The 27,859-nt window shown below is 39.5% G+C and overlaps 1 protein-coding gene across 1 annotated transcript in view; it reads right to left on the bottom strand.

Moving 5' to 3' along the window:
- The window catches only part of LOC127573574 (uncharacterized), a 245,881-nt gene that overhangs the window by 78,977 nt on the left and 139,045 nt on the right, over nt 1–27,859 (bottom strand). The window contains exons 86-109 of the mRNA XM_052021930.1: nt 27,070–27,248; nt 25,177–25,323; nt 23,861–23,988; nt 21,613–21,746; nt 20,862–20,956; nt 18,665–18,812; nt 18,190–18,209; nt 17,918–17,939; nt 17,794–17,821; nt 17,440–17,521; nt 17,057–17,224; nt 15,366–15,577; nt 14,906–15,000; nt 14,550–14,668; nt 12,674–12,832; nt 12,063–12,265; nt 11,473–11,558; nt 10,385–10,512; nt 8,556–8,711; nt 5,666–5,865; nt 4,019–4,107; nt 3,086–3,216; nt 1,050–1,174; nt 400–547 (exon numbers count right to left, since the gene is read on the bottom strand). Coding sequence (XP_051877890.1) covers nt 400–547; nt 1,050–1,174; nt 3,086–3,216; nt 4,019–4,107; nt 5,666–5,865; nt 8,556–8,711; nt 10,385–10,512; nt 11,473–11,558; nt 12,063–12,265; nt 12,674–12,832; nt 14,550–14,668; nt 14,906–15,000; nt 15,366–15,577; nt 17,057–17,224; nt 17,440–17,521; nt 17,794–17,821; nt 17,918–17,939; nt 18,190–18,209; nt 18,665–18,812; nt 20,862–20,956; nt 21,613–21,746; nt 23,861–23,988; nt 25,177–25,323; nt 27,070–27,248 — 3,002 coding nt within the window. The remainder of the gene's footprint in view (nt 1–399; nt 548–1,049; nt 1,175–3,085; nt 3,217–4,018; nt 4,108–5,665; nt 5,866–8,555; nt 8,712–10,384; nt 10,513–11,472; nt 11,559–12,062; nt 12,266–12,673; nt 12,833–14,549; nt 14,669–14,905; nt 15,001–15,365; nt 15,578–17,056; nt 17,225–17,439; nt 17,522–17,793; nt 17,822–17,917; nt 17,940–18,189; nt 18,210–18,664; nt 18,813–20,861; nt 20,957–21,612; nt 21,747–23,860; nt 23,989–25,176; nt 25,324–27,069; nt 27,249–27,859) is intronic.

The raw sequence follows: 27,859 nt of genomic DNA, 5'->3' as shown, positions 1-27,859 counted from the left end.
AAATAAAATAGATGGTTGTTGTGCAGAAATTTAGGAAGTATACAAAATATTCATTTGCAAGATTTAGTTCAACTAATTTTGGCACTGTTTAAAGATGCCAATGACTGAATTGGAACTTTACAAAATGGCTTCAAAAGCCATTAAAATCAAGCTGGAGTTTAAAGTGTAATTGATCAGATATCATTCATTTTTCATGATCACTGAGAGCAGAATTACTTCTCTCTTTCTCAATCTTTATCACTTCTACAGCTCCAGAAACATTTGTGCAGAAAGCGAGTCTTACATGGAAAGCTCCAAGTGATAGACCATATTCCTGCCAGGCAACAGCTGCACTTGCACAGTACAATCAAAGTGGGTTCATTCCTTGTTAACTTTCGTACATTTATTTCTTCTAATTACCTTAATCTGTTCATCAGTTATTGCATCGGATGACACGTTGTCCTCACAGATTTTGTTCACCTTTTCAATAATAATCAAGGCTTGTTCTCCAGTCACAGTTTGAAGTAAATTTGTATCAGCAGTGAAGCAAATCAGAGAATCTGGAATCCTAAAACCAATTGTTAGAGATTTATCGCCAGCTCTCTAAAAGTAGACATCAGGATCCAAACAAGTATAATACATTGCAATAACTTAAAATTGTTTAAGTCTTGTTCTTAAAAGCTTCCTTGGAAAGAGATTACTGAGCACAAGCAATTAAAAATCCTGGTAGAATATGTAAACTAAATTCCTTTTTCTGTGCACAAACTCTTCTCAATGTAATCTGCAGTTGAACCTGCACTTTAAAGTGACTGGTTTAAAACATATACCAAGAACACTGATTACTGACTGGCTTATAAGCTTCCACCACCTACAGAGATACATCATGCAGGACAGTGGGTGTACTTTGCTATGAAATAATCAGGCTAACGATCTATTAGATTCAGTTTTATAATTTTCTAATTGCAGATGCTGAACATTTTGTGTAATTTTTGGAAAATATAGATTATGCATATTTTCAAAATATATTCATTTCTTTATGACACTACAAAAATAATATGTTGAATACATACCCAGAAATATTAATATTTGGATTATTAGTCACCAGCAAATTAATATAGAGCTTTAAGACAGCAACAGGTAGTGTCAAAAGATTTAGGAGTGCCACATTTTCAGGGTCTGCTGCAAAGTCTTGAAGCTGCATAAAGTAGATTAGGAGAAATTACAAATACTCTGAATTTCTGGTTGAGTAGACTTTAATAATAACCTTTAGCTTGAAAATGGCTGATGATAATTTTGCATTTATAAATTAGCCACTAGTGATCACAGAAAATCCCAAAAGGTTCTATGTTTCAACCTTCCAGTGTTGATAAGACCAATAATCATAATCCGCATGCCTGTATTTATCAATCATTCCTTCAATCATTTATTTACTCCATTTTTTCACGTTGATATGTTCTCTGTTTCATCCCACAAACTGTGAAAAATGTAAAATCCCTTGGTCTTTGTCTTAATTCTCTTATATTTATTCTTGTATTTATATCCCCCTCATTCTGGACCTATCAGCAATTACAAACAATCTGCTCTGAAACGTCTGGTCTCTGAATCAAACAATGCTACAAGATTCAATGATGTGACCAAAAAATTGACAACCACTTCGAGGGGGGTTTGTCCCATTGCTTCATTATTTTAAATCCCTCCATGGAATAATTTTGTCATTTCCAACCAGATAGTATGTCATTTGTAGAGCCAATTCAATTGGAACTTCAATTCCCATTTTAAGAGTTCTCTCAAATTACATTTGAAGGTTTAATTACCATGTGCACAGCAGAGTTCACGTTATCAAAACGTTTAAATATACAACATTTAAGTTAATGTCCAGGAATACCTTTAATAATTTAGGAAACTGGGTTAACAACACTGGAGTTACAATGCACTATAAATGCAGCATTATGAAATTCCAGGCAGTGAGACATAATTTCTCCAAACACGATACACTAGAAAACTGACAATAGTTTTCCGAAACTGACAAACATCTGAGGATATGATACATCAAGCAGCCCTTACACATGGCATTTCTTCCTCTGCTAAGCACTTGTCAGAATTAACAGGAAACGTCCTGTTTTGAATTGAAACTATCTGTATTTCCAGATTCAGCCATTAACCTTGTTCTGAATTACCCTCAGTGCAGACTTTCTGCCTGGCAGAGGATTGAGCCTACGAGCAGTGACAGAAATCAAGGCAGGATTCTAAGTCCATCCTGCAGCACAGGTAATGGATATCAGCTGCAAGTCTTCTGACTATTGTTTTTGTAAAATTACTCAATATTTATTCACTCAGGATCAAAAATATATGGATATATTTAAATGTTAAAGACATGAAATTAGTGCCATCACCGGTTGACATCTAGCCCAATCTGTGTCTCCAGGCAGTTTCATGAAAAGACTCTGGTTATCTGAAATGTTTCCTAACAACCTCTTCTCTGAAGCCTCCACTTTGAAGGAGATTAAAGCACGGTAATTAGAATTAATTTTCCTGAATTTATGCAGGCGAGACTGACAGCTCTGATGTGGAAAACAATGTAATTTCACTCCATATCATTTACAATTAATAATGTACCTGAAGCTAGGTGTGAACTTTCTGGACACTAACATTGATGCCCCTGAAAATGCATGTCATAACACAGAGGGCTGAGACTCAACATATGGAGTCACTGCTCCAATTTCTTCAGCTTAAAAGGTCCAGAACTGAGTCCACTGGAAGTGTTGAAAAAGGAGATTTTACTTCCATGTTGACTGAAATTACAATATTATTGACCAGTGTCAAATAAATGTTTACATGAAAATTCTTTTCAATATTAGGTAAATTTTGGGAGTCAGAAGCACATTGCATAACAATTAAATCTCAGCCCTCTAATGAAGTTTACAATCTGTTTCCATGAACTCTGTTGACAGTTTTGCTAAGTAGGATCTCACAAAAATATATTCCAACTTTAATCTCTTTGAACTACTAAACCAGCTGCCACTATCAGCTACGTTTATGAAAAGAGGTCAGTTCTTCGGAGAACTCAAACTATTTCTGTACTTGGAGTAACCAGAAAGTTACGTACAATTAAGTCATTGGCGAAAGACTGAAGATCTGTTGGTGACACGCGATTCATAAAAAGTCCCAAGTATTCAGCAAACCAAGCAGTGGAGTTCAGGACTGGATCAGTAACATCATAGCACTTTGGTTCAGGACCTGTCACACAAAGTGAACAAAAGGTTAGAATGATAAATAACAAATGATAATAAAGATTTAATATTTACTTTACAAATTGTAACTTTGAGTGTTACAATTTTTCAGACACAATTTTTTGTGTTTCATACAAGTTTATGCAAAAACTACCACTGCTCATTTTTGATGACTCAACCTGGGTATAAAGATTCTAGCTCAGAAACTTATGTCGTGTATTTTCACAGGAAGTACTAAATAATAACTGAACTGGTCAGTATAGCATTTAATACAATTCAGAGAAAATATTAACAGTGATTCTGGTTACTCAGCTGCTAACAGTGCTTGCTGCATAAGCTAGACTAGCATGACATGAATGCTTGGAATTCTGAAAGCTTCACATTGAATGACTCATTTTAAATTGATCCACATGCATATTATTCACTTCTTTGTAGCAGAAATATGTTTCCTGTGTATAAATGCTCATATTAGGATCAAATTTTCTGCCTCGTACTCAAAAATGATCACTCTACTCATTCCAGTCAGAGTGAAGACCAGTAGAAGAGAAGGGAGAGTTGCAGGGAGCATTCATTTGTAATTGCTTGTTGCTCACTTAACAATGTCACAACAACTTCACTATATTTGGACCTTACAATATAAAACTAATTCTCTTTGAATGCACCTTTATAACTTATCCCACAGAAATTCTAATCTGCATTAGCGTTGTCAGATAAATTTATTCGGATATACTTAACTTACTGAGTTGCTTGACTGTGTTCCTATTATATCAATATTATACGTGTAGAATACCATAAGAATATCACATTACCTTGCTGTAGATAAGTTCTGATACCCTGGTAGATTTCCACTTGTTTGTCAGAGGCAAAGTCACTGTAATGACGACTCAATGCTTTCACACTGTGTAATATAAATTTGAATTATTAATTACAGTTTGTTTTTAACTATAAGCAATGTACATGAAATATCTCTATAACATAATCAGAAAATAAAAAAATGTTCAGGGAAGTTCAAATATATATTACATTGTATTTTTACTTCTCCTACACATGTCCATAAGAAGTCTTTGGATACATTCACTGCAGTTGATTAACTTTCCTGGATTAATATCTAAATTAGACCAAACACAAAATCTCAAGGGGCTGTTGAAGAGTTTTCATAATTTTAATAATGGTAATTCAAAATAAAATCCATTTTAGAAATGAGCCCTTTGGAAATGAGGATGGCCCCCAGCTTACTTTTGGTTTTATTGAGGGTAATTGGTTGGGGAAAGGAGAAGCACAAGGATGACACATCCTGCAAGATGAGGCAGCTCGGCCATGCTGAAGGAGGATGTCCAGGAATATGAGAAATGGTCAGTAATTCAGAATTACTGCTGATCCAATCTGTGGTAAATTGTCCTTGGGAAATGCCGTTTGACTTAGTTATGGACACCAGTTCCATTGGGATCTGGTCCAAGCATGCTGTTACTTCTACATGCAGGGTAGTTGTGCAATGGAGCATGACATCCTTTCTTTCTTGTTTCTTCTAGCACCTTTTCACAAGGGGGCTGAGAATATGTTACAGCTCCTTTTTCTAGTGTCATTTGATCTCACCCAAAAAGAAATGAAGATCTGGCAGAACCCAATCTTGCCCCATTATTCAGTCCACATGCCCTAATAGCTCCATAAATATTACTTACAGATTTCAGATTCATCACATTCAAAAAAAAACTTTTCTTGATACAAAGAAACTAGTTATCAATCATCATGTAACTAAATTTTGGTGACAATCAACTTACACAGTCTTCAGTAGTAAAGAAATTGGATATTGAAATAAATAATTTGATAGAGATTAATTTACATGAAAAGGCAATAACTCCTTTATCCTATCATCTGATTGATCTAGAGATTCCTGTGCAAGATCAGTTCAATGCACAACCATTTAGACAAACAGGGAATAGACTTGGTCCAAAGTTGAAAACATAACCTATCTTTTTCTTGGATTAGAGTTTTCCTAACTAAATGGCTCCTTGCAAAGGAATAGTGTGAAAAATAGCATGAGGAATAGTGTGTGAAAGGAATAGTGTCAACTGTTTATTTCTCTCCACAGATGCTACCTGACCTGCTGAGTTCCTCCATTATTTTGTGTGTGTTGTGTGGAAAGTAATTGCGCTATTCTGAATCAAACCAATAACAATTGTAATACTTATTCCTGTAGTTGATATTTTTATCTTATTTCTTGGATTATGCATTAAGCATCCAACATGAAGCTTTGTAAACACATTATGTGAACAAACTATTTTTCAGAATGACTTGGATTCATAGCTAATGAGTAATTAGAAATGGCCCAACTCTCCAATACAGATTTGTTTGTAATTTTGATGATGCAATGATCAAACTGACATTTCAACCACATGAAATTAAGTCAGAATTTGCTAAATGAAGAATACATTATAAATGGACGCAGTTATATTTACATTTTCCTGTAAGGAAGGCATTCGACTCCAAGGGTGATGTTGGAAACCAGGAGGTCATTGGTGATGAAAGGCAGATATGGATTTAGCCTAGAGTTAAGCCATTCATCCTGTTCTGTGCCATTGAGACCAGGTAAGCTGATAATAAACTGAGGCCAAAGACCCTTTATAATGGCAGCTAGGTTAGCATCTGTCAGATTATCCTGAAAATGAAAAAAGGAAAAGCATTTGTTATTATTTTAGATTTACAACATTATGAAACAGTCATGAGGCAACTATATCTGTCCCAAACAAATCCTGATGAATTAATTTTTGTTAACAACCTCCAAGGAGAAGGTCCCTTGCTCAATACAATTTTATAAATGACCTATGATTATGGAGAGGTACTTGGGGTAGTTCAAGTACTACAACTTGTAACTGATGAATGGCAGGTCACCTTTGGGTGGCAAAACGGTGCAGCTCATGGGGCTGCTGCTTCAGAGCACCAGAGACCCAGGTTTGATCCTGACCTCGGGTATTATCATGTGGCGTTTGCATGTTCTGCCCGGGACCCCGTGGATTTCCCTGGGTGCTCTTGGTAGGTTAATTGACCACTGTAAATTTCCCCCAGTGTATAGGTGAGTGGTAGATTCTGTGGGGAGTTGATGTAAATGTGGCAGAATAAAAAATTGGATTAATATAGGATTAGTGTTAACTGTGGTTTAAGCTCAGTGTGGACTCGGTGAGCCAAAGGATGTGTTTCCATGCTGTATTCCTCTATGACATGGGTCTTAAAGCCTTCTGGTGAGATCCCATGACCCATCCATGGGATTTTTTTTTATTATTAATTACTGCTTCCCACCATGCATAAAACATATAGAACCATGGGAGCCTAGAAAATATAGTGCTGGATTGGCAATAGGTGTCAAAGACCAATTTGGTTGTGGTGTTCACACTCCCTCTCCTCACACTTCTACACATAGCTGTGCCTGAGCACAACTGAATGGATATTGCACACTTTTGTTGATGAAAATATGTGGAGCCCAGGACTGGTTGGGACATGTGCTCTTGTCAAGGCTACTGGAGCATGGTGGGAAGAAAGGAAGGAAGGATTGGATCTGTGCTTCAGTTGGTGCTGGTGGGAGAAGGATTAAGACCTTGGGTCAGGCTGGTAGGGCCAATTGCAGCTGATGGTCAATGAAGGATGAGGGAGAGGGGAGCTTTGGAATGTGGATAAGAATTTGGGGGCCACAAGGAGAGAAGACACGAGGATGGGGAAGGGGGGTGGATAATGGGTCGAGGTCAATGCCTCCTTTGGAGATCTTAGGATATCACAGGGTCAGATGGTTAAGAAAGTGGAGGGTCAGGGAGAGTCGAGATCTAGACCTTGGTAAGGGGCTGATAGTGTGGAGGTTGGTGCAGTGCAGAGGAGAAGGTTGTTGCAGTAGTGGTGGTGGTCAATGGTGGCCAGAAATAAAAATGATGAGGAGGGGACTAATTTGACAAGGGTCACAGTCCAGTGCTTTGTTGGAAAGACCTAGATGACCTGGGAGTAACCAACAATAGTTGCTTCCAAGTTAACTTAGTTCAAGTTCCTTTGCAATATTCCAAGGAATTATGTCATCCCATGTACTCTGATGCAAGGAGAACTTATCCAAAAGTACCTGGTCGAATTTCCAGCATGTTACTACATAACCAGGAAATGGTTATTATTGTTTCACTCCAAAAAAATTTCAATTGAAAAAAAATTACACAGTTGAATTTCCAGTGTGTGAACATTTCTAGAATATAACCTAATTAACATGCTCTAGGAGAAGCAGTCATAGAAATACATGCTTTGTTTCCCACTCTTCCCAAATCTTACAGCCGATTTCTGTACTTCACAAGGATGCACAATTGGATATCATTCCTGATCAATACCAAATGAAGACAAAGTCTGCCAGGAGATTCTAGAGCTGAAATAGGCTAACAGGTGACTTTGGCCCAGTTGTAGAAACTACCACTGTGTGTGAATTTCAAGAGTATCAGAGGATGGCATTTGGGAGTGGGAGGGTTTAGGATCAAGAGTGGGACACTTGTAGTTAGTGTTTGAGAGACGGGCTGAGAAAATTGGCATGGAAAGGGTTGGGAGTTGAGAGACCAGGTGGATGTTTGAGGAACTGAAGGCAATATGTTTGGGTGATTGTGAATGGCAGAGGGGGTGAGGGGATGGGGGTAGGGGGGGTGGAATAAGATGCTAGCAGAACTTCAGGGGAAGAAGGAAATCAGGGGGTCAGGGTGAGGGGAAGTGAGAAAGTGTGGTTTCAATACAAATGAGGAAGGGGAGGATGGGATATAATGTACTTATTTTGAGGTCTCCCACTTTGGTGATATGCTAATAAGAATATGTTGTCCAGGGAGTGCCCAATGACAGGAGCCCTCCAAGGTCAACATGGCCCAAGATTGCCTTAAATGCTCCAATGTCAATGTTCAATGGGCCCATGAAGTGAAAATGGTCGTGACGATGACTCATGTCGTGTAGTGTCCAGTCAAATCATCCAAGTGAAACAAGTGGTTGTTATTGTGTTTCACCCTGGGGGGGAAAAAGTATTTTTCCAATTGCTCAATGTAGAAACATGCTTTATGCCGTTGAATTTCTATGCAGTTTTAATTTGCTATTGTGCTCACTATGCTATGAGATCCGAATCATAAACCATGCAGCATGTAGTTGTAATCAGTGGCAACTTGTTCACTACCTTTCAGACAACTGAAAGATTTGTAGTTCAAAAATCTTAGCTGAAAAACTATAATGGGCCCTGCTAAACTTTGTGGAGTTGTTCTTCTAGCCACACTGTCATAAATTTGGCAGAAGGTCCAGATAGTCCTCAGAAAAATGGCAGAAATTCTAACAATAAAAATAACATTGGCAGCTCACATCCAGTGTCTTTTGGTTGAACAGATCCACAAATTGTGCTAGGTTCTGGATGGGTTGGTAGTTCCTCAACAGCATGGTCAGTAAGTTGTTGTCATCAATGATCGCTGGCCTGCTCAACAAATCAGCCAAATCACTGGGACCTGTGGCTCTTAATACCTGTGAATACACAAATGGGAAAATCTTTTGAGGCAGTCACATAAAGAACTTGGACAAGCTAATTAAATAAATATATTTAACAACCCAAATTAAGTGGATATATTGTGCCCTTGCTTATAAAAATAAGCTAATTGGATAGAGATTCTGCTCCTTTACACCAGCAATATTAGCATAATCAGTGCAGAATTGGATCAGCCAGTGCAAAGGAAGAAGAAATTTACAATAAAAACAGGCTATGTTCAATCATTTCATAGATCACTTTTGAAGAATCAATTCACCCAAATCAAACTCCACCTATGAACTAGCAACATCCTTACTTAATACTACAGCTTAATACTACAAAAGTCCATTAGGCTTTTCAAATTGTGACTTCTCTGACACACTGTTACTGCCTGTAGTTTTGAAAATCAAAAATGAATACATTAAGAAATTAACTGATGTAATAGATGTTCGGTTTTGTGTTATCAAATTTATTTTCAGTGATTTTAAACTGGGTTAGAGTCATAGAGCATGGAAACAGGCCCTTCAGCGGAACTGGTCCATGCTGACCAAAATTCCCATCTAAGTTAGTTCCATTTGCCCATGTTTGGCCCATATCCCTCTAAACCTTCCCTATCCATGTACCTCTGTCCAAGTACCTTTTAAATGTTGTTAATAAACATCTATTCTCAGGTAGAGGACTGGAAACTCATCAGAAATGCTCATATTTTGTATCAAATACATTTTCAATTACATTAATAAAATTACTCCAAGTTATCATTCTTGAATACACTAGTAATCCACTTAGTGCTACCCTGCAGAGCACTGATTCCTTATATCACTCTTGGTCCTCCAGTCCAAACACTCACAGGGATATACCGTACTTCCAAAAATATATATTTATTTGAGCTGTGCGTAACTTGCTGGTATGCTGGGAAATTGGAGTGAACCTTGCTGTCCCCGCTGCTGTATATTGCTGTGCTGGGATCTTGCCTACTGGGAACCTGACACGAGCCTCTGCTCTCCCTGCTGCTGTGTCCAGAACCTGGGGCAAACACTTGCCCTCCTCTGAAGCTCCCCCAGCAAAGAATCACCCTGTGTGGAGAGGTTAGTGTTGTGTGGGCCAGAGCAAGTGTGCAGCTGCTCGGCACTACGGTATCATGCTCAGGACTGCATTAGAGCTGCAGGATAAGTGCAGGAGTGCTGGAGACTGGCAGCACCTGTCCATGTGTTGACACACACTATGGTCTCCCTCATCACCTCCTGTTGGATCTGAAGGAAGCTGCTGTCTCCCTCTCTCACTGTTTGCCTGCACACCTCTGAGTTTGTAATTGGAGCGAAGTCTCACCAGGACTGGGAAAAGTATGCAATGCTCATTATGGAAAAAAAAATAAACAATCGTGTCATATTTGCTGCACAATTGCATTGTTTTATGGAAATTTTGCAGAAACTGGTCCTAATTATGATTTCAAGCAAATTTTGGGGACAATTTTCAGCTGGACTCCCTTAATCCAATAGCACTTCCAGACGCTCATTTATACATAAACATGGACCCACCTCTTCAGCACAGCTTAATTTGCCTGTCCTCAAACTGGAAGGAGGCTACTTCATAGGGTCAAGTGTCATAACTTTACCAATTAACCCCATCCCTGACCCTCTCTTATCCTTCATGATGAAATACCCACTGATTTTACCTGAGTAATTCGGCTGGAAGGAACCAAAGATAAAGCATCAGAGAGAGTTAGAAACGTGGAGAAATTTTGAAACTGGCTCTTCAGGTAAAGGCTAAAACTGTTATTTTCATAGCAGCGAAGAGGGATTGCTGGGAAACAAAAAAAAACAGCAGTAAATATTTTGTTTACTTTTCAAAGAACGACTAACACACAAAGACATCAATTCAGTGTACGCAGCAAGTATAATAGTTTTGAAAATTTGTCCAGAGATTTACAGCAATGAATTTAAGTTTGGCAGCTCTCACCAGCCCACACCCTCCACTGGCAGAGGATTGAAATGTGTGTTTATCCCATAAAGGAAATGTAAGAACCTTGGTGTAATTAATTTAGAGTTAATGGAGACAGTCCTGTGAAAGTTTGGTCAACTGTTAGTTTCACAGGCAAGTGAATTGAGCGCACTTGTGTCAAATTCAGGAGGTGGGAATGAGATTGGGGTGGCAAGGGGTGGGGGTGGAGCTGGGATGCCCTTAATTCAAGATTGAGGGCTTTGGAAGAAATATCGGGAAACTGAACTTTGGACCAAGGACTTGATTGACTGATCAGGACCTCATTTTAACTTTTTGGTGTGGGGATTGTGGATAGAGAAAAATCAGGGGCTAGGAGAAGGGATCAGTGCTAATCAGAATGATGTTGTTGGCATGTAATTATCTTCCGACCTTTATATGATGTTTAGAACAGGTTTAATTTTGTTGCTAGATAGATCTGAAAAAAGTCACAATTCCCCTATTTGTATTTGCACGAGGCCTATTCCTTAGTTCAGCTGTGGATAAGCCTAGTGTCTTGTTAACTTAATATGGTGGATGATAAACTTGCAGTTGGAAGTGTGCATCATACCCATCATTTCTGAAATTTTAGGGGCTGCAGACTCCCTTGAAAATGCAGCCTGTGTGATGGAATTTAACCTACTTCTCCAGAAGAGGCCAAGGAAGAATAAACCAATATGATCAAAATTATTGCACAAGACTACCAACTGAAAGCATTATTAGAGAGTTGAAAGTTGGAAAAGGCATGTGAGGTCTAATTACCATGAAGTCGAACAACGTTCATACCTTTCGTGTAAGCCAATATTGCTCTATATACAGCTGCTTGAACACTTCTATTCAGCTGTTCTTTGATTGGGTTCAGCTCTAAAATTCTACAAAGAAAAAATAAATTACTTGGATATACAGATCACCGTAATGGACAGCAATGTTCACATTTCACAGATTTCCACTTCTGGATGGGGGTTCATGCAACGGGAACAATGATTAGGGAATTTTTACTTGGAGGTCCTCAGGTACCAGAGGATGTTCTGTTCATTAGCTTTATTGCATGGATAATCCAGCAATGAGGCCTGGGCTTTAAGGCTAAGTTTGCTGTCAAGAGACTCAGATCTATTGATCCAGCTGAGAATAAGTGGTTCACCTTGATCCAAAGCTCTTTCCGACTGAGTGCAAAACATTGTGATGCATAAACCAGGACAGGATCCACTTGTTTCAAGATTCGACACCAACTGACAAACAGCGAGCGATAAATATCAGGCAATATAAGGAAAAGACCAAAGTTTTCCAGGCATTTCACTGCAGATACTCGTCACTGCTTCAAAAAGCAGTGGTGCCCAGTATTCAATTTTACCATTTCCTAGCAAAACAAAACTTACATGGTTTGAAATCCTTTGCAGTTTTCGGTGACAAAGATTAAGGGCAACATGTTTTCTGTGAGTCCTGGAAGTAACGCTTGCAACCTTGTGCCAAACCAGACCTGAAGTTCCGTTTCATTGGCAGTTGAAAAAATTGGCTGCGTACGGTTCAGAATTTCTTGCAGTAATGTTGTTCTGACACCAGGAGTGAAAATCACATTATTCTGAAAAAAAGTTTCCGGGGGTGAGTGGTCATGGTTGGGGAGTGGGGTGAGGAGGGGGATATAGAGCAAGAAGGGGTGTGGTGGAGTGGGGAAATAGTATGAATCCAACACAACACCATCAATCTAACACTTAAACTGTTATAAATGCATCTGACCAGCCTATTTTGCAGCAAATTTATGCTGCAGAAAATGCAACATGCTCTACAGTGAGAATTTGAACACACTCTGAAGATCTTTAATTTTATTAAAAGTATAATAATAATTCTCTGCTGCAATGAATAACTTAATGTAATCAAGATTACTGAATATTTTCTGATATGCTTGGTATTCATTTGATCAATTCAGTGAAAAACTGGCAAGACTTTTCAAACAGGTACTAGCCTAATGAGAGGTGAAGCAGCATCCTACCTGGCTCTGGGCTGTCCTGAACTCCTCGATGAACTGGACAACAGTATCAGTAGTGATGCTGTTGAAGATCTTCCGAACATCATCAGCATTAAGCAATGATCCGTTCTTACCAGCAAATGCTCCCAGTTGGGAAGGTGTCAGTAATTCCACTGCATCAAGCTGTTTAAAAGAAATATATATAATCTCACCCTCAGAATCCTGTAGATCAACCAATAAACCAACCTCACAGAGATGCACATACAAACCGTTTCATAAGTGTTTATATTCCATGTAATCTTCTATCTATTTGGAATCAGTTGCCTTTAACAGTAAGAATCAGGCCTATTGAGGTAGAAAGTTAATTCTGGGCCATTGTTCATGTTGAACAATTCAATGAAGAATGAAAATTGGACAGAGGGCAAAAGGAGCTTGCAATTATAAACCAACTGTTTATTCCTACCTTCCTGAACAAACTTTGTCGCAAAAGAATTAATTACGGCTTCTGTTTAAAATAATACTATTATACTCAAATGCCAATTTATTTTACATCCACTCTCTGGTATTTGCTAAATAGGTCCAAATAAATTTGGCCAAAAAACAGCCTTATTATTGAGGAAGTCCAATTAATTAGGTGATTACTGGAGCACAGGAAGCAGCTTACTAAATATAATGATTAATTCCTCAATGTGTGGATATCATTATTAAGTAATATTATCTCCCATTTATATAGGCACTTGAAGATAGTAAAAACCAATCGCGTCACAGGAATATTATGAAATGCTAAAAAATTGGCATTGGGGTACTTGTTAAGCTATTAAGATTCAACTGATGTCGTAAGTGTCTTAAAATGAGAAAAGTCAGATAGCGACATGTAGAGGTTTAGGAAGGTAATTGCAGAGCTTTGCACCTTGACAGCTGGAGACAAGGCACAGCCACGAATGGTGCAGCAGTTACGTTCAGGAAAATAAAAGTACGGCAGCTATTTCAGAGGGTTACGTGCAGAAGAAAGAAGTGACAAGACCATGGAGTAATTTGAAAACAAGAATGAAAATTTTGAAATCGAGCCAGTTTACAACAACAAGCACAGTGGTGACATGAACTTGACACCAGTTATGATGCCTTTTGGATAACTTCAAGTTTACAGAGAGCAGAACGAGGAAGGCTAGTGATGTGTGTTGGAACAGTCAAGTCTTGAGTTAACAGAGACATGAGGCAAAGAATTGAGTCAAGGCTGCAACTGGGTGATGTTATAGAGGTGGAAATTAGTGCTAGCATGAGTATGAAGTTTTACACTCAACTTGGGATCAAACGTGACACCAAGGTTGCAAACAATCCGATTCCGTTTCGGGCAGTTGCCAGGAAGAGGAATGAAATCAGAAGCTGAGAAATGGAGGTTATACAGAGCACCAAAGAAGAAAGCTTCAGTTTTCCAAATGGTTGGTGAAGCAAATTTTTGCTTGCTCATTCCAAGATGTCAGATAAGCTATCTAACAATTGGATGCAATGTCAAGAGAAGTCATGGTGAGGTGCTCGGTGTCATCAGCATGCATGTTGAAACAGAGATTGTACTTAAAGATGATGTTGCCAATGGCAGCCAATAGATGAAACATATAAAGTGTCAGAGAATAAATCCTTGAAGAACACCAGAAATAACAGTGGAAAGAGAAGCCATTACTGTTTTATTCTTCTGCCATAATAAGAGTAGAACCAGGCAAGTGCATTCCAGTAATAGGTTGACCACAGTGGAGAGGTGATGAAAGAACTTGATGTAGTCAACCAAGTCAAATGCTGCAGATGGGCTGAGATAGACAAGGAGGGATATATTACCTTTTTTCACTGTTCAGAAATGTTATTTTATTCGTCACCTTAAAAGGGCTGGACCGATTCTATAACTTACCGGCTTGAAGCTTGGATTCCTCCTGGTTAAGATCTCTATCTGAACAAGGCCACTGAACATTCCCCAATTCTTCAAAAGCCAGTCTCTGGATCCATTGGTATTGCTGATACAACCAGAACCTATAGGTAAAGGACATTGCAGATTAGTTACGGGACTTGGCAATTACCAGGAATAGTTCGAAGTATCACCTTGCTTTTATTGTGCAATACTCAGTCATTAAACTTTTAATCTGAATTATCCTTGCTTTAAGTCATATGGACTTTTATCAAGAACTACTGCAGCTCTCATTTCAGTGGATGCGAAACTAATATACCCCCCCCCCCCCCCCCACCGACTGAAAAGTGTTTGCAGCGTACCTGTGGTATCGAGGTAATTAAGGATCCACACGTTTAGCACAGTCTCTCTTGTCTCCCGTGGCATTTCCCTGAATCCATTATTCAGTCCTTTTACACTAAATGGATAAAAATATTAAGAAAATTATTAATCTCACTTCCAATCAATGACAGAGTTTAATCTGGTGAAGAACAAGTCAGGAATCCTTCAGTATGTTCAGTAACCAGGACTTGTAAATATGACTGAAGATCAATCCAAATTTCTCTCCCATTATGATGAACAGCTCACAAAGCTAATTTCAAAATCAACAGTCAAGCTTAGTTGATACGGCATCAAATTTTGATATTGAAATTTGTTGAGCCTGGATAGGATACTTTGTATTAAGGGTGCTTTCTGATTGACAATAATGTTAGATGTTTGGATGCTGCTTTTCCAACTGAAAATGCAGAAGTGGATTATTCTGAAAGAGAATCATTCACTTACACTGCCTGGTAACCCTCGCAGCTGATGTTTCTTGTCAGCAAAGGGTTTAGCACGAACTGGGAAATGCCAGCAATGAATGGCCTGAATCGCTCCTGGAACCACTCTCTCAGGAAGGTTACACTTGTTAAGTTTTCAAAGGTCTTCACAGTCTCCCAAAGGGCATTCATAAATGTGATCTTTGTCATCAGGGGAATTGATGCTGTGTTCAGAATCTGGGGAAAAAGTGGCTTGTGGTTAAACTCAGTGAACAAAGGGCCTTTCTATCTCCACACATCTCAAAATTCAACCTTCCATTTATTAGAGAACTCATTTAGTATAGAATTGAATTGTGAAGGAAAGTTAAATGCCAACACCTGTCACTGCTTATGTCTTCAGTGGAATCAACTAAAATATATCTTCAACCAATCAATGGTACAATTGCTAATATTTCGTTGCGACAGAATGCCAAGGGGATGGCATTATCCCTGTGATGAGTTTTAAAACTATCCAATTCCCGGATTGGTTCAAAAGTACTTTGTTGGCTGAAACGTGCCTTGGGATGGGATCCTATGAAGTTGAGACAGGCAAGTTTTTACCAGTTGTAATTCCCAGCAAATAAACAGCACATATTTTGGGGGTAGCCAGGCAAGAAACTGACAATTAGATGGCTGGTTAATTAATTCCTTGACCAATTTTGTTCTTGTTTAAGTCGATGGAAAATAAAATTGGGTGCAGTGTATGAGCAGTTAATTTGATCATGGGAGTTCGCTACTGAGCATTAGGGTAAAATTAGCTCCACATCCTCTCCCGCAATTCATTAAGTACACAAACTATACTCTTAACTAGATTATGTATCAATGAAGTTCCATGATGAAAATGTGAGGCCTAACTTAGCAACACCAACACACCGGTGCCAGACCTTAGACGTCACTTAAGGGAATTTAGATTTGAACATCTGTATACTTGTTGCTATCACTAATGAAAAATACGGGCAATTTGGCTCCAAGAGAACATTAGAGTAACACAACATTACCGAAAGAACCTTCCTATCACAGGCATGCACATGATTGGGCAGCAGCGACCCAGTTCTCCCAATCATTATTAACATGTTTAGGATATGTGTGTACACATGTATAATGTGTGTGTTCATTGTGCCCCTTCAAAAGGCAGTCATATTTAAATTCCGGTATGTGCCCCTGCACGTCAGGAGAAATTGGACAACCTTGGTCTTTTTTACCCTGGAGTGAAGCGGTCTGAGAGGTGACACGATAGATATGTATAAAATTATGAGAGGCATAGATATGGTAGATTGCCAGCGTCTGTTTCCCACGGTAGAGGTGTCTAAAACTAGAGTGGATCAATTTAAGGTAAGAGAGGAGGTCTAAAGGGGATCTGAGGGATTAACTTTTCATACAAAGAATAATTGGTATCTGGAGAAAATTGCCAGAAGAGAGGAGTAGGCAGAAATTGTATCAACATTTACGAGGCATCTAGACAGGTACTTGGACAAGCAAGGAACAGAAGGATATAAAATTAATGCAGGGAAGTGGGATTAGAATAGATAGGCATGATGGTCGGCATAGACATGGTGGGCCATAGGTCCTGTTTCTAGACTGTACAGCTTTCTGATTGTAAGACTCTATCACATTGCTTACAAGTAGTAATTTTCCCATTCTGTCTCTATAAAATATTTCAGTGCAATAATTAGTTACCTTGCTGTTGAATTTGCCTAGGGCCTCGGTCAGCGTGGTTCTGTTAAGTTTCTGAATAAAAATGGTCAGCGCAGTTTCAGCTGATCTGTTCAAAGCTTTTGGACCGATGAAACAATCAACTATGTCTGCTAAGTCATCACTGCTTAAACTGGAGACCAGTAGATCAGCCTGAAAAGGAATCCATTTCAAAAGACATTTTGTTAGTTTGAACCATTCCATTGTTTTGATGTAAAAGTGACTCAATTCTTTGATAAGCGTGTGCAAAATGCATTTATTACAACTATTAAAATGCTGTCATTAAAATAGAACTGCCTACAATTACTTTGTTTCATCAGAATGTAAATGTAATTCTTGTGTGAAACTCTGACCCGTGAAAAGCTTACCTCAACACATGCATAATCTGTAATGCTGAAGTTGCAGAGCTGGGTTGCATTAACATTAAGCAGGAAAGTTTTCAACGCTGAACTATGGGGAGAGAAATAGATCTACTCTTAGGAAAGGTGTTGCAATGAGGAACAAATAATAGAACAATTTCTTTCAGAGGATTTACCTCTCACATGATTTGAGGTTAATAAAATGTGTGATTTTACTTTTCAAGATTTCTAAATAATATGCATGAAATACTTTGAGTACATGTCATGTCAGGGGATATCATACACCAATAGATTGATCGAGTCAGTGAAACTGGGACTCACGTGATCCAATGTGGAAGATGATACTTTTACTTAAATTCTTACCTGTCTATTGCTGTACACAATGTAGTTTCTGTTTGGGAAAATTGAGATAAAAGCATAATTATTATACAAGAATTAAAATACTAGAACTGGTGAAGTTGTAAAACAGTATAGAAAATAAACTTACCATTAACTGTGGCATTGCCAGTCTGTGGAATAAAAAGTATAAGAAGTTTAGTAGTGAATCATCTTAAATTTACATGATAAAGCTAACATGTAAATATTGTTGGAAGTTATGAGCAAATATTTAATCAATGATTTTTCCTTAATCTACACAAATTTAAAAATAACAGCTATGTGGATAAGATTTACAACCAAAAGTCTCAGGACAAAAACAGGTCAAGAAACTGCACTGAAAACTGTAGTTTTTAAAAATACAAAGTGTTGAGATTGTCTTACTGTATTGTCAGTTGGAGGTTCTGAAAAAAACACAAATAAAACAATGTTAGAAGGTGCTCCAAATGACATTTTATTAAACTTAACCAAATCACATCATTATAACAAAATGCACTCACAATTATGACTTGAGACAATAATGGAAACATTCCTGAAATATCACATTTGTTTGGTTAAAATCACCAGTCCCACAATACAATCTGTCCACACCTGAAGTTTAATATCTACTGTGCCTAGAAGAACGTAATTTAGCCTGTGAAAGAATCCATCACTACCTTGATGCTGATGGCAACTATTGCTCAAATAACATTAATAATCAAAATGTGCAATTCACACAGAATGGCAACAGAGTTAAAACCACAGAACCATGTCAGCTGGAAATTTTGTGGAAACTATATTGAAGGTTTTGAAGACAAAATTTGACTGATATTGAGCACTGTACTTTCAGGTTCTGGCAAGAAATTATCTGATGAATTACCTGGAATACCTCCTGTCAGCCCAAGTTTCCTCACTTCAGACTCATTGTTTGAGGCCACCCAAACAACTACTACAGTTTCATTCGCTCCACGTCGCAGAGCTTGAAGGTAAACTCCAAGTAAATTGATCAGAGTATCAGCATTCAGTTTCTGAAAGTAAATAAATAAATAATGACAACTACGTAAAAGATTCTGCACCTTATTGGGACTTTGATTTCATCTGGATCAATGGATAAAGATCAAGGTGCAGAATGGGATGTTGGATTTGAACAAGCTATCAGGTTGCAGTATTTTGGGTCCTTTAATGAAATCTTCACGTGATACTGAGTACAAAAGGATAGGAGAGCAGAGCTTTAAGGTGAGGAATAAAAGGTTTAGAGGGAATGTGTGGAAGAATTCTTTATATCCACAACATGGTTACAATATGGAACACACCACTTGAAGGTAGCTATGCTCACAACATTTCAGCAGCACCTGGAAGAGCACTTGAATTGCCAAGGCACAGTGGGCTACAGACCTAATCAAATGCTGGGAAATAGGAGAAGTAGAGATAGGTACTTGAAGGTAAGCACAGACATGGTGAGGCAAAGGGCCTATTTCTATTCTGTATCTCCATGACAGTCTTATTACAGTTATATTCTAATGGAGCGTGATGTTTGTCACCCAAGGGAAATGGTTCCTCCTTCTACTCAGGCAAATTCCTGCAGTGAAACATATACCTAGAAATTGGTTTGCTCCTCACGTACTGTCTGGGCAGAGATTGCACATTCTCCGTGACCATGTGGGTTTCTTCCGAGTGCTCTAGTTGGCCATTATAAATTGCTTCTTGTATCTAGGTGAGAGGTAGTATCTGGAGGGAGTTGATGAGAATGAGGGGAGAATAAAACTGGGAATAATGTAGGATTGGTGTAACTGATGGTCGGCACGGACCCCACTGAGCTGAAGGGCCTTTTTCCATGCTGTATCCTTCTATGACTCCAGCAATAGGGCCTGAGGCACACTCCCTGTAGCAGCCAGACAGTTGTTGCACAAATGACGGGCATGCAACAAATAGAATTAAGGAATTCCGCAACCAGTGGATCACAGATTGTGTGCAATTTACTGCTACGGATTGAGGACTGGTTAATGAACAGGTTGGAAGGCTGTGACCTAGTTGGGGATCAGTGCTGGGCCCCCAGCTGTTTATAATCAAGATCAATGATTTGGAAAGTGGCGCCAAATGTGATATATCCAGGTTTGCCGATTATGCAAAGGTAGATGGCAGTGTGACCCGTAAGAAGGATGCAGAGCAACTTCACGAGGATAGAGAAAGGCCAAGCGAATGGGCAAAGACGTGGAAGATGGAATATCATGTGAAAAATTTGAGGTCAGCCACTTTGATTGAAAAGAGAGATGTGTGCTTTTTCATTGAAAACGATTGAAAGATATCGGTGTCTCACAGGACCTGGGTGACCTTGTACACAAAAAACTGGAAGTTAAATTGCATGTTCAGCAAGCAGTCGGGATGACAAATTGGGTGTTAGCCTTCATGTGAAGAGGAGTTGAGTACAAGATTAGGGATATTATGCTTCAAATATATAGAGCTGCAGTAACACTGCACGTGGAATATTGTGTACAGATCTAGTCTCCCTACCTAAGAAAGGTTATACTTTGGATAGAATGAGTGCAGTGAGTTCTGGGATGGTAGGTTTGTCACCCAATGAGAGATTTAGAAGCTGAGGCCGCTACTTTCTTGAGTTTAAAAGAATGAGAGATTATCCCATTGAAATGTATAAAATTCTTTTGGGGCACGACAAGGCAGATGTTCCTCCTGATTGGGGTTTATGGAATCACAGGTCACATCCTCAAAATAAGCGGTGGCCCATTCAGGAAAGATTACACGAGATTTCTTTACCTAGAGAGTAGTGAATATTTGAATTTGCTACACTTCAGGGCTATGAAGGCTGAGTCACTGAGTATATTCAAGGCAAAGATCAATACATTTTTAAATGTTAAGGGAAACAAGGGATATGGAGTTACTGAGGTAAAAGATCAGCCATTATCTAATTGAACAGCTGAGTAGACTTATATTATGCTCAATCAAGAACATTATTTTGGAATCAGAGAGTGCACTTAATGGGCTGAGATTGAAATATGAAGTTAAGAAACCGTAACCATAACAATGCTAATGCAGTACGGACATAATTAGTCTGTATATACCTTTACTTCTTCAGGATCCAATCCCTTGAAGGTTGCAAAATCCATGTTAACTCTGTTATTTGCAAGAAACCTCAGTTCATCTGCTCGGGCACCACCTGAAGAAAACACAGACATTTTCTAGTTGCATGTGGAGGGTAGGATAAAGGCAGAAAACAATATGTTAAGGGAGGTGAAGGAAGTATAAAGGGGGACGTAAAGGAGACGTATTTCTGGATAGCCTGTTTACTACCCAGAAGAATGTTCAGTTGAGGAAAATCTTGCAATCCCACCCTATATTCAAGGGCATTTCCTAGGGTATTTGAGACTTCTACCTGGTAACTTAAATGATGCCCATCACCTCCTATGCTCAGGCTTCTGGGACTCTCACAATGCCAATAATCAATAAGGATCTGATGTAATTGATCTAAGAGTTTATCTATTTTCTCCAGTGAAGTAACGGAGTACTGGTCATTCTGATGAATTATTGGGACAGGGACATCTGCAGTCCCTTTACATACTTGGGTGCCCAGCCCTAAATATGAAAAAGAGCCAATTGGTAACGCTTGAGACTAATTCAGCTTCACGTTCAGTCAAGACTTAACCACTGAATCTCGGCAAGTTGAATGCATCCTGACATAGACAATGGACGAAATCCAGACCTGATAGATCTAAACTCCAATTGTGGCAGTTTCAGAACTCTAGTTCAAAGACCAATGCAAATATGACGTTCAGTTAATTCAGACCAAGTAAAAAAAAAAACTTTTTAACCTACCAACATATGGCTTTATCAGCTGAAAATAGGGGATTGGGTCAGTTTGTTGAGACTTCAGAGCGGTGACAGCCATATCATAAAGCAAACGTTTCTTTTCCTGTGTGCAAGCGGAAAGATCCAGAGCTCCAGCATCCCTGAGGAGAGAAGTCATAAGTGAATCTTGATAAATGTCTCTACAACACCACCAGGTTAAGCGAGCTGAATCTGCACTTTTCAGTTTAAGAGATTTACCCAATCTGTTGAGTGTATCTGGTAGAGTGATAGATGTTCCAAACTCAAAATCAGAATAGCACAATTCAAACTATTATTCACCAAACCAGATCAGTGACTAAAATAAGAAGTATTTCAACCGTGAAAAATTTAAATAGTCACACGCGTTACCTCAGCGATTATAGGCTGTCCGCTCACGATCTAGTTTCAATCCGAGAACAGGTCCTTGGAAGAGAACTGACCCAGTGCAAATACGCAGAACAAATGGCTCTCAAAAAGTAAGTTACAATTATGACTGTAGCTGCGTGAGAGTCCTCCCACTTTGCCTCGGAGAAAACTGGAATAACTTAAACCCACTTGAGATGGCACAAGATGACGCCATTCACGTCCAGCTAGTCCATGCTGGTACCCAGCAGAGCAAATACATCAGTCCCATTCCCCCTTTTATTTCCTTGTGACCTGCAACTTATTATTTTCAACATGCCCCTGACTTCCCTTGGAAGCCTGTAGTCCCACACCACCAGGTTCACAAACAGCTACTTCCCTTCAACCATACGGTTCTTGAACCAACCAGCACAACCCTAAGTCACTGTCTTATAGCAACATGATGATCCCTTTGCACTAAAATGGACTTTGCTTTTATTGTTCTAATTGAGTTCTTTCGAGTAAAAGGCTGCCTCAATTGTTAACCCGATTTTGAAGTTCCCCTTCTGTCTGTTGGAAGATAACACAGTGCCACAGTTTACTGCAAACGCGTTTATTTAGCAATATATTGCTAGGGAGAAATCTCCTTACTCTACCGTGGAGCCTGCAGCGGAGTTCTCCGAGGTACAGAGGGGGCGGACAGTAATTTATACAAATATTGTCACGCACACTTTAATGAGGCAGGTGCCAGAATTCTTGGTTGAGCAGGAAACGGACAAAGGGCTACTGTAGGTGGACAAAGAGCAGCCTCACACCCCAGGTTCAGCTAATCGTTTTGCAATCGGGTGAGACAAAGGCAGGTATCACCTTCATTGTTTGAGACAGCCTTCCCATTTCCCAAGATTGACTATCATCTCCATAGTCAAACATAATGGGAATCCAATTAAGTTCCAGACACAGCAATTACCACACAGCACCCAGCCCAGGAAAGCAGTGGTGTGGCTGTTCTGGCCTGAAGGACACTTTTTAAAATCAGTATTTCGAGCAGCCACAATTCTCATCTGTCTTAAGATATGAATACGCTCATAGTTTATTAATCCTATACCTCCTCACAGTAATACATCACATAATATACTGCAGCAATGCAACACATCATTATAACTTGTGTGTAAAAATTGGGTATAATTTAAGTGCTCTGTCACTGCGTCGCTCCAGAATTCATACTGTACTTGAAACTTTGGAAATGCAAGACCAATCTTCACTACTTGGGATCCTTTTAAAAAAAGTCAATCAATGGTTTATGGAATGAGCACCAAAGCTCTCAAGAGAAGCTGAAAATAAACACTTACATAAATGGTTAGAAGTTTAAGTTTGCAATAATGCGAATAATGCCGAGAGCTCTGCTGGTGAAGCCGGGAAAAGGCTGCCCCAATAATACATCACATAATATACTGCAGCAATGCAACCTATTATTATAGCTTATTAATTTTCTGTAACTAATGAACAGAAATTGTAGATAAACAAACTAAAACCCCCAATCACAATTTGATGTGGGTCTTGACACGAGGATCAAAAGAATCTAAAACCACGCCCAAAAATGGCAATGAACAATAAATTGGAGGTGCAGTATTTTCTACTGGTGATCTCCAAGCCATCAATTTGTGTCTAAACCAAATTACCTTAAAGAATGAATAACCTGAATGAAAGAAGCTGAAGAACAGAGTGGTTGAGCCAAAAGGAACACATTGCGAGTTGTAAAGTTGGTTTGCAAAATGCTTCTTCATTGCTGCTTGCCGCAGAATTACCCTTGCACTGAGTTATTTCTTAGGCTAAATTTCATTCCTCAGGAAATCAGATGGTCTAATCAGAAAACTAATAAAAGACGTGAACTTACGTCAGGTTTGAAATTGTCTTCAGTTGTTCCAGATTCAAAGTGCACAAGTTGGGTCCACCAATGCCTTTCAAGGAAACTGCATTAAGATTACCGCCTAACTGGAGAAATCTGGTAATAATGGATATAACCTGTTGAAAGATATTTGAAGAGCAGTTAATTACTCTCTGTCAAATAGAAATAATTATGGTGATCTTGGTTTCCTAACATCTCTAAAACATGATATAATTTATGATGGAATTATTCTTTAAACATATCCATCAGTAAATAACCATTGACAACACCCATTAATTTGGTTGTCAGATTTTTTAAGGCTACTGAGAAAGTGTGAAAAGGAATGGCGTATCGAAGTTAGCTCGGACAAGTGCAAAGTAAAGCACTTTGGGAAGTTAAACTAGGGAAGGACATACACAGCGAATGACAGGGTCCAAGGAAGTGTTAGTAGAACAGAGAGACCGAGTTCACTGACAGTGGCGACACAGGTAGACAAAGTGGTGAACAATGCATATGGCAGGCTTGCATTCATCAGATGGGGCACCGAGTACGAGAGCGGTGACCTCACGTTACGTCTGCACAAGAAGTTGGTGAGACCGCAGCTGAACTAGTGTGTACAGTTCTGGTGCCACACCATAGGAAGGATGTGATTAAACTAGAGAGGGTGCAAAACAGATTCACAAGGATGTTGCCAGGAACAGCAGGCTTGAGTTATAAGAGGCTAGATGGGCTGGAACATAGGAAACTGAGGGGTGACCTTATAGAGGTTTATAAAATCATGAGGGGCACAGGTAAGATGGATGGCCACAGCCATTTTTCCAGGGTAGGGAGGTCCAAACTAGAGGGCATAGGTTTGAGGTGAGAGGTTAATGATTTAAAGGGGACCTGAGAGGCAAGTTTTCCCACACAGAGGGTGGTGGGTATATGTAATGAGCTGCCAGAGGAAGTGGTAGCAGCTTGTACAATTACAATGTTTAAGAGAGATTTGGACAGGTACGTGGATAGGAAAGAGGGATATGGACCAAATGCAGGTGAATGGGACTAGCTCAGAAAGACACCTTAGTCGGCACCGACCAGTTGAACCGAAGAGCCTGTTTCCATGCTGTTTCGTTCTATGACTCCAATTGTACCCTATGTACCATTTTGTGCAAGTTTTCACTGGACCATTTTGCCCATTCCTACTCATCACAAACTCTACTTGTGTGAAACTGATGACAAATCCATGTGCCAAGTGTGTAATGTTTTAGAAAGCATATTCTAGATTACATCACCCAATGTCTGCAGATAGCAAAATGTTTGCATTGATATTTTCCTGGATTCAGTACCGTTGTGTTTTCCAGCTGCTGCGTCATTAATGCAGAAAGTGTCTCCACTTGAGTGACGTTCCAACCGCTGACTTCTGTTGCATTAAACACAGTGGAGATGTTGCCCAGCAGCTGAATATGGCTTTCTGGAATGCCTTTGGGATAAATCTGTTTCAGAAAATAACAAAAATGTTAGCCGTGATTTGATATATTAAAATTTGGCTACAAACTCTGTTTTCGATTTAAAATACTTAGTTACAATTTGATTTCCACTTCTCCTCATTACACATTGAAATTATTGGCTCATGTGTATTTTTTTTAAAACAGAGAAATTTGGACAAGATATCCCGACCATGGTTTCAAATGATCCACTGTTCAAGTCCTGAAGAATCAGAATCAGGTTGATTATCACTGACCTATGTCATAAAATGTGTTGTTTTGCAGCAGCAGTATAGTGCAAGACACAAAGACATAAAAATTACTATAAGTTACAAAAGTAAATAAATAGTGCAAAAGAGAAATAACGACAGTGTTCATGGGTTCATAGACTGCTCAGAAATCTGATGGTGGAGGGGAAGAGGCTGTTCCTGAAACACTGAGTGTGGGTCTTCAGGCTCCTGTACCTCCTCCCAGAATGTGATAACGAGAAGAGGGCACATCCTGGGTAGTGAGGGTCATTAACGTTGGATGCCGCCTCCTTGAGGCACCGCCTCTTGTAGATGTCCTCGTTGGTGGTGAGGGTTGTGCCTGTGATGGAGCTGGCTGAGTCTACAACCCTCTGCAGCCTCTTTTGATCCTCCACATTGCAGTCTCCATACCAGGTGGTGATGTAAACAGTCAAAATGCTCTCCATACATCTGTAGAAATTTGCAAGAGTCTTTGGTGACATACCAAATCTCCTCAAACTCCTGACGAAGGAGAGCCACTGGCTCTACTTTGTGATTGTATCAATGTATTGTGCCGAAGATAGATCCTCTGAGATGTTGACGCCCAGGAACTTGAAGCTGCTCACCCTTTCCACCGCTGACCCCTCAATGAGCACTGGTGTGTGTTCTCCTGACTTCCCCTTCCTGAAGTCCACAATCAGTTCCTCGGTCTTGCTGACGTTGAGTGTGAGGTTGTTGTTGCGACACCACTCAACCAGCCGATCTATCTCACTCCTGTATGCTTCGTCACCATCCGAGATTTTGCCGACAACAGTGGTATTGTCGGCGAATTTATAGATGGCGTTTGAGCTGTGCCTAGCCACACAGCCATGAGTGTAGAGGGAGTAGAGCAGTGGGCTAAGCACACATGCTTGAGGTGCGTCTGTGTTGATTGTCAGCGAGGAGGAGATGTTACTACCGATCCGCACTGACTGTGGTCTCCCGAGAAGGAAGTCGAGGATGCAGTTGCAAGAGGGAGGTACGGAGGCCCAGGTTTTGAAACTTGTTGATTAGTACTGAGGAGATGAGCGGTAATTGATAAACAGCAGCCTGACGTATTTACTGCTGTTGTCTAGGGGCTCCAAAGCTGAGTGGAGAGCCAGTGAGATTGCATCCGCTGTTGACCTATTGATAGAGTGATGACGCCAGGACTTTGGAAGTGAGAAAGTTCTGCATTGTTAGAGGCAAGGACCGTGGCCCGGAACATTAAACTGAGGTAGTTTCTGCCTGTTGAAATTTTGGTCAAAAGCCTATTGGCTCTGTTTGACAAAGAACATGTGGAAGTTCTCCTTGGATCCTGAACAATATGTACTCAAACAGGATATCATTGACACAAACTACAACGTCACTGATCTCCGTTTCATTTGTGACTAACTTCTATTGTGTAATCACCGTGGTAGCCTACATTATATCAGACTGTGGGATGTCCTAAAGCATGAAAGGCATAAGATAATTGTTCTTCCTCTGACCTTACACACAGCTTACATACCTGAAGAAGTCTCTTTTTCAGAACTTTCAGCTGACTTGGATCAAAGGCAAGAGATCCCAGTTGGAGAACACCATCTTTCAGCACAGCATCACTCAAACAAAGGTCCAATTGGGCCATATCATAGATGGCAGGTATTAGATCATTGATGCTTTCTGGTGCTATTACTCCCTCTGCACAGGCTAGAAATACAAACTTCTATTAGTTGAGAGAGAGGCACACGTGGCAGATTAATGTTGCTGATTATGGGGTTTTCAAATAGGATAGAGGGAGTTAAAAAGGGGGGATGGTTGCAAGACTGGTTAAATAAATAATTAAAGCTGTGGGAACAGATGATGTGTTGAAAGTCACATTGCTCAGAATATATTACAAACAGTCTGAGGGAGGTTAAGGAGAAAACCTTGGAGAGATCTCCAAGAGATCTTAAGAGATCTCAATGAATACTTCGCAGCTGATATTATAGCTGATACGAAATGAAATACTGTGTGGGGTGAACAGAGTAAGTGAGGAAATATTCAGCATCTTTAAAAATTGGTAATCTGCCAGGCTCAGATGAAATATATCCAAGGTTGTCAAAAGCAGCAAAGGAGGAAATTGCAAAGGCTCTGGCCATCATTTATCAATCCACTCTGGCTACAGCAGTGGAGCCAGACGATTGAAGGACTGGTAACATGGTACTGTTGTTTAAAAAGGCAGGCATGGATAAATCAAATAATTACAGGCCAGTTAGTTTAACTTCAATGATGGACAAATTATTGGAATCAATTCTAAGGGACAGTAGAAACCATTTACA

The sequence above is a fragment of the Pristis pectinata genome, chromosome 8 (assembly GCF_009764475.1).
Source record: "Pristis pectinata isolate sPriPec2 chromosome 8, sPriPec2.1.pri, whole genome shotgun sequence".
Lineage (NCBI taxonomy): Eukaryota > Metazoa > Chordata > Chondrichthyes > Rhinopristiformes > Pristidae > Pristis > Pristis pectinata.
Note: the sequence above shows the minus strand (reverse complement) of the source record. Positions and strands in the feature narration are given on the sequence as shown.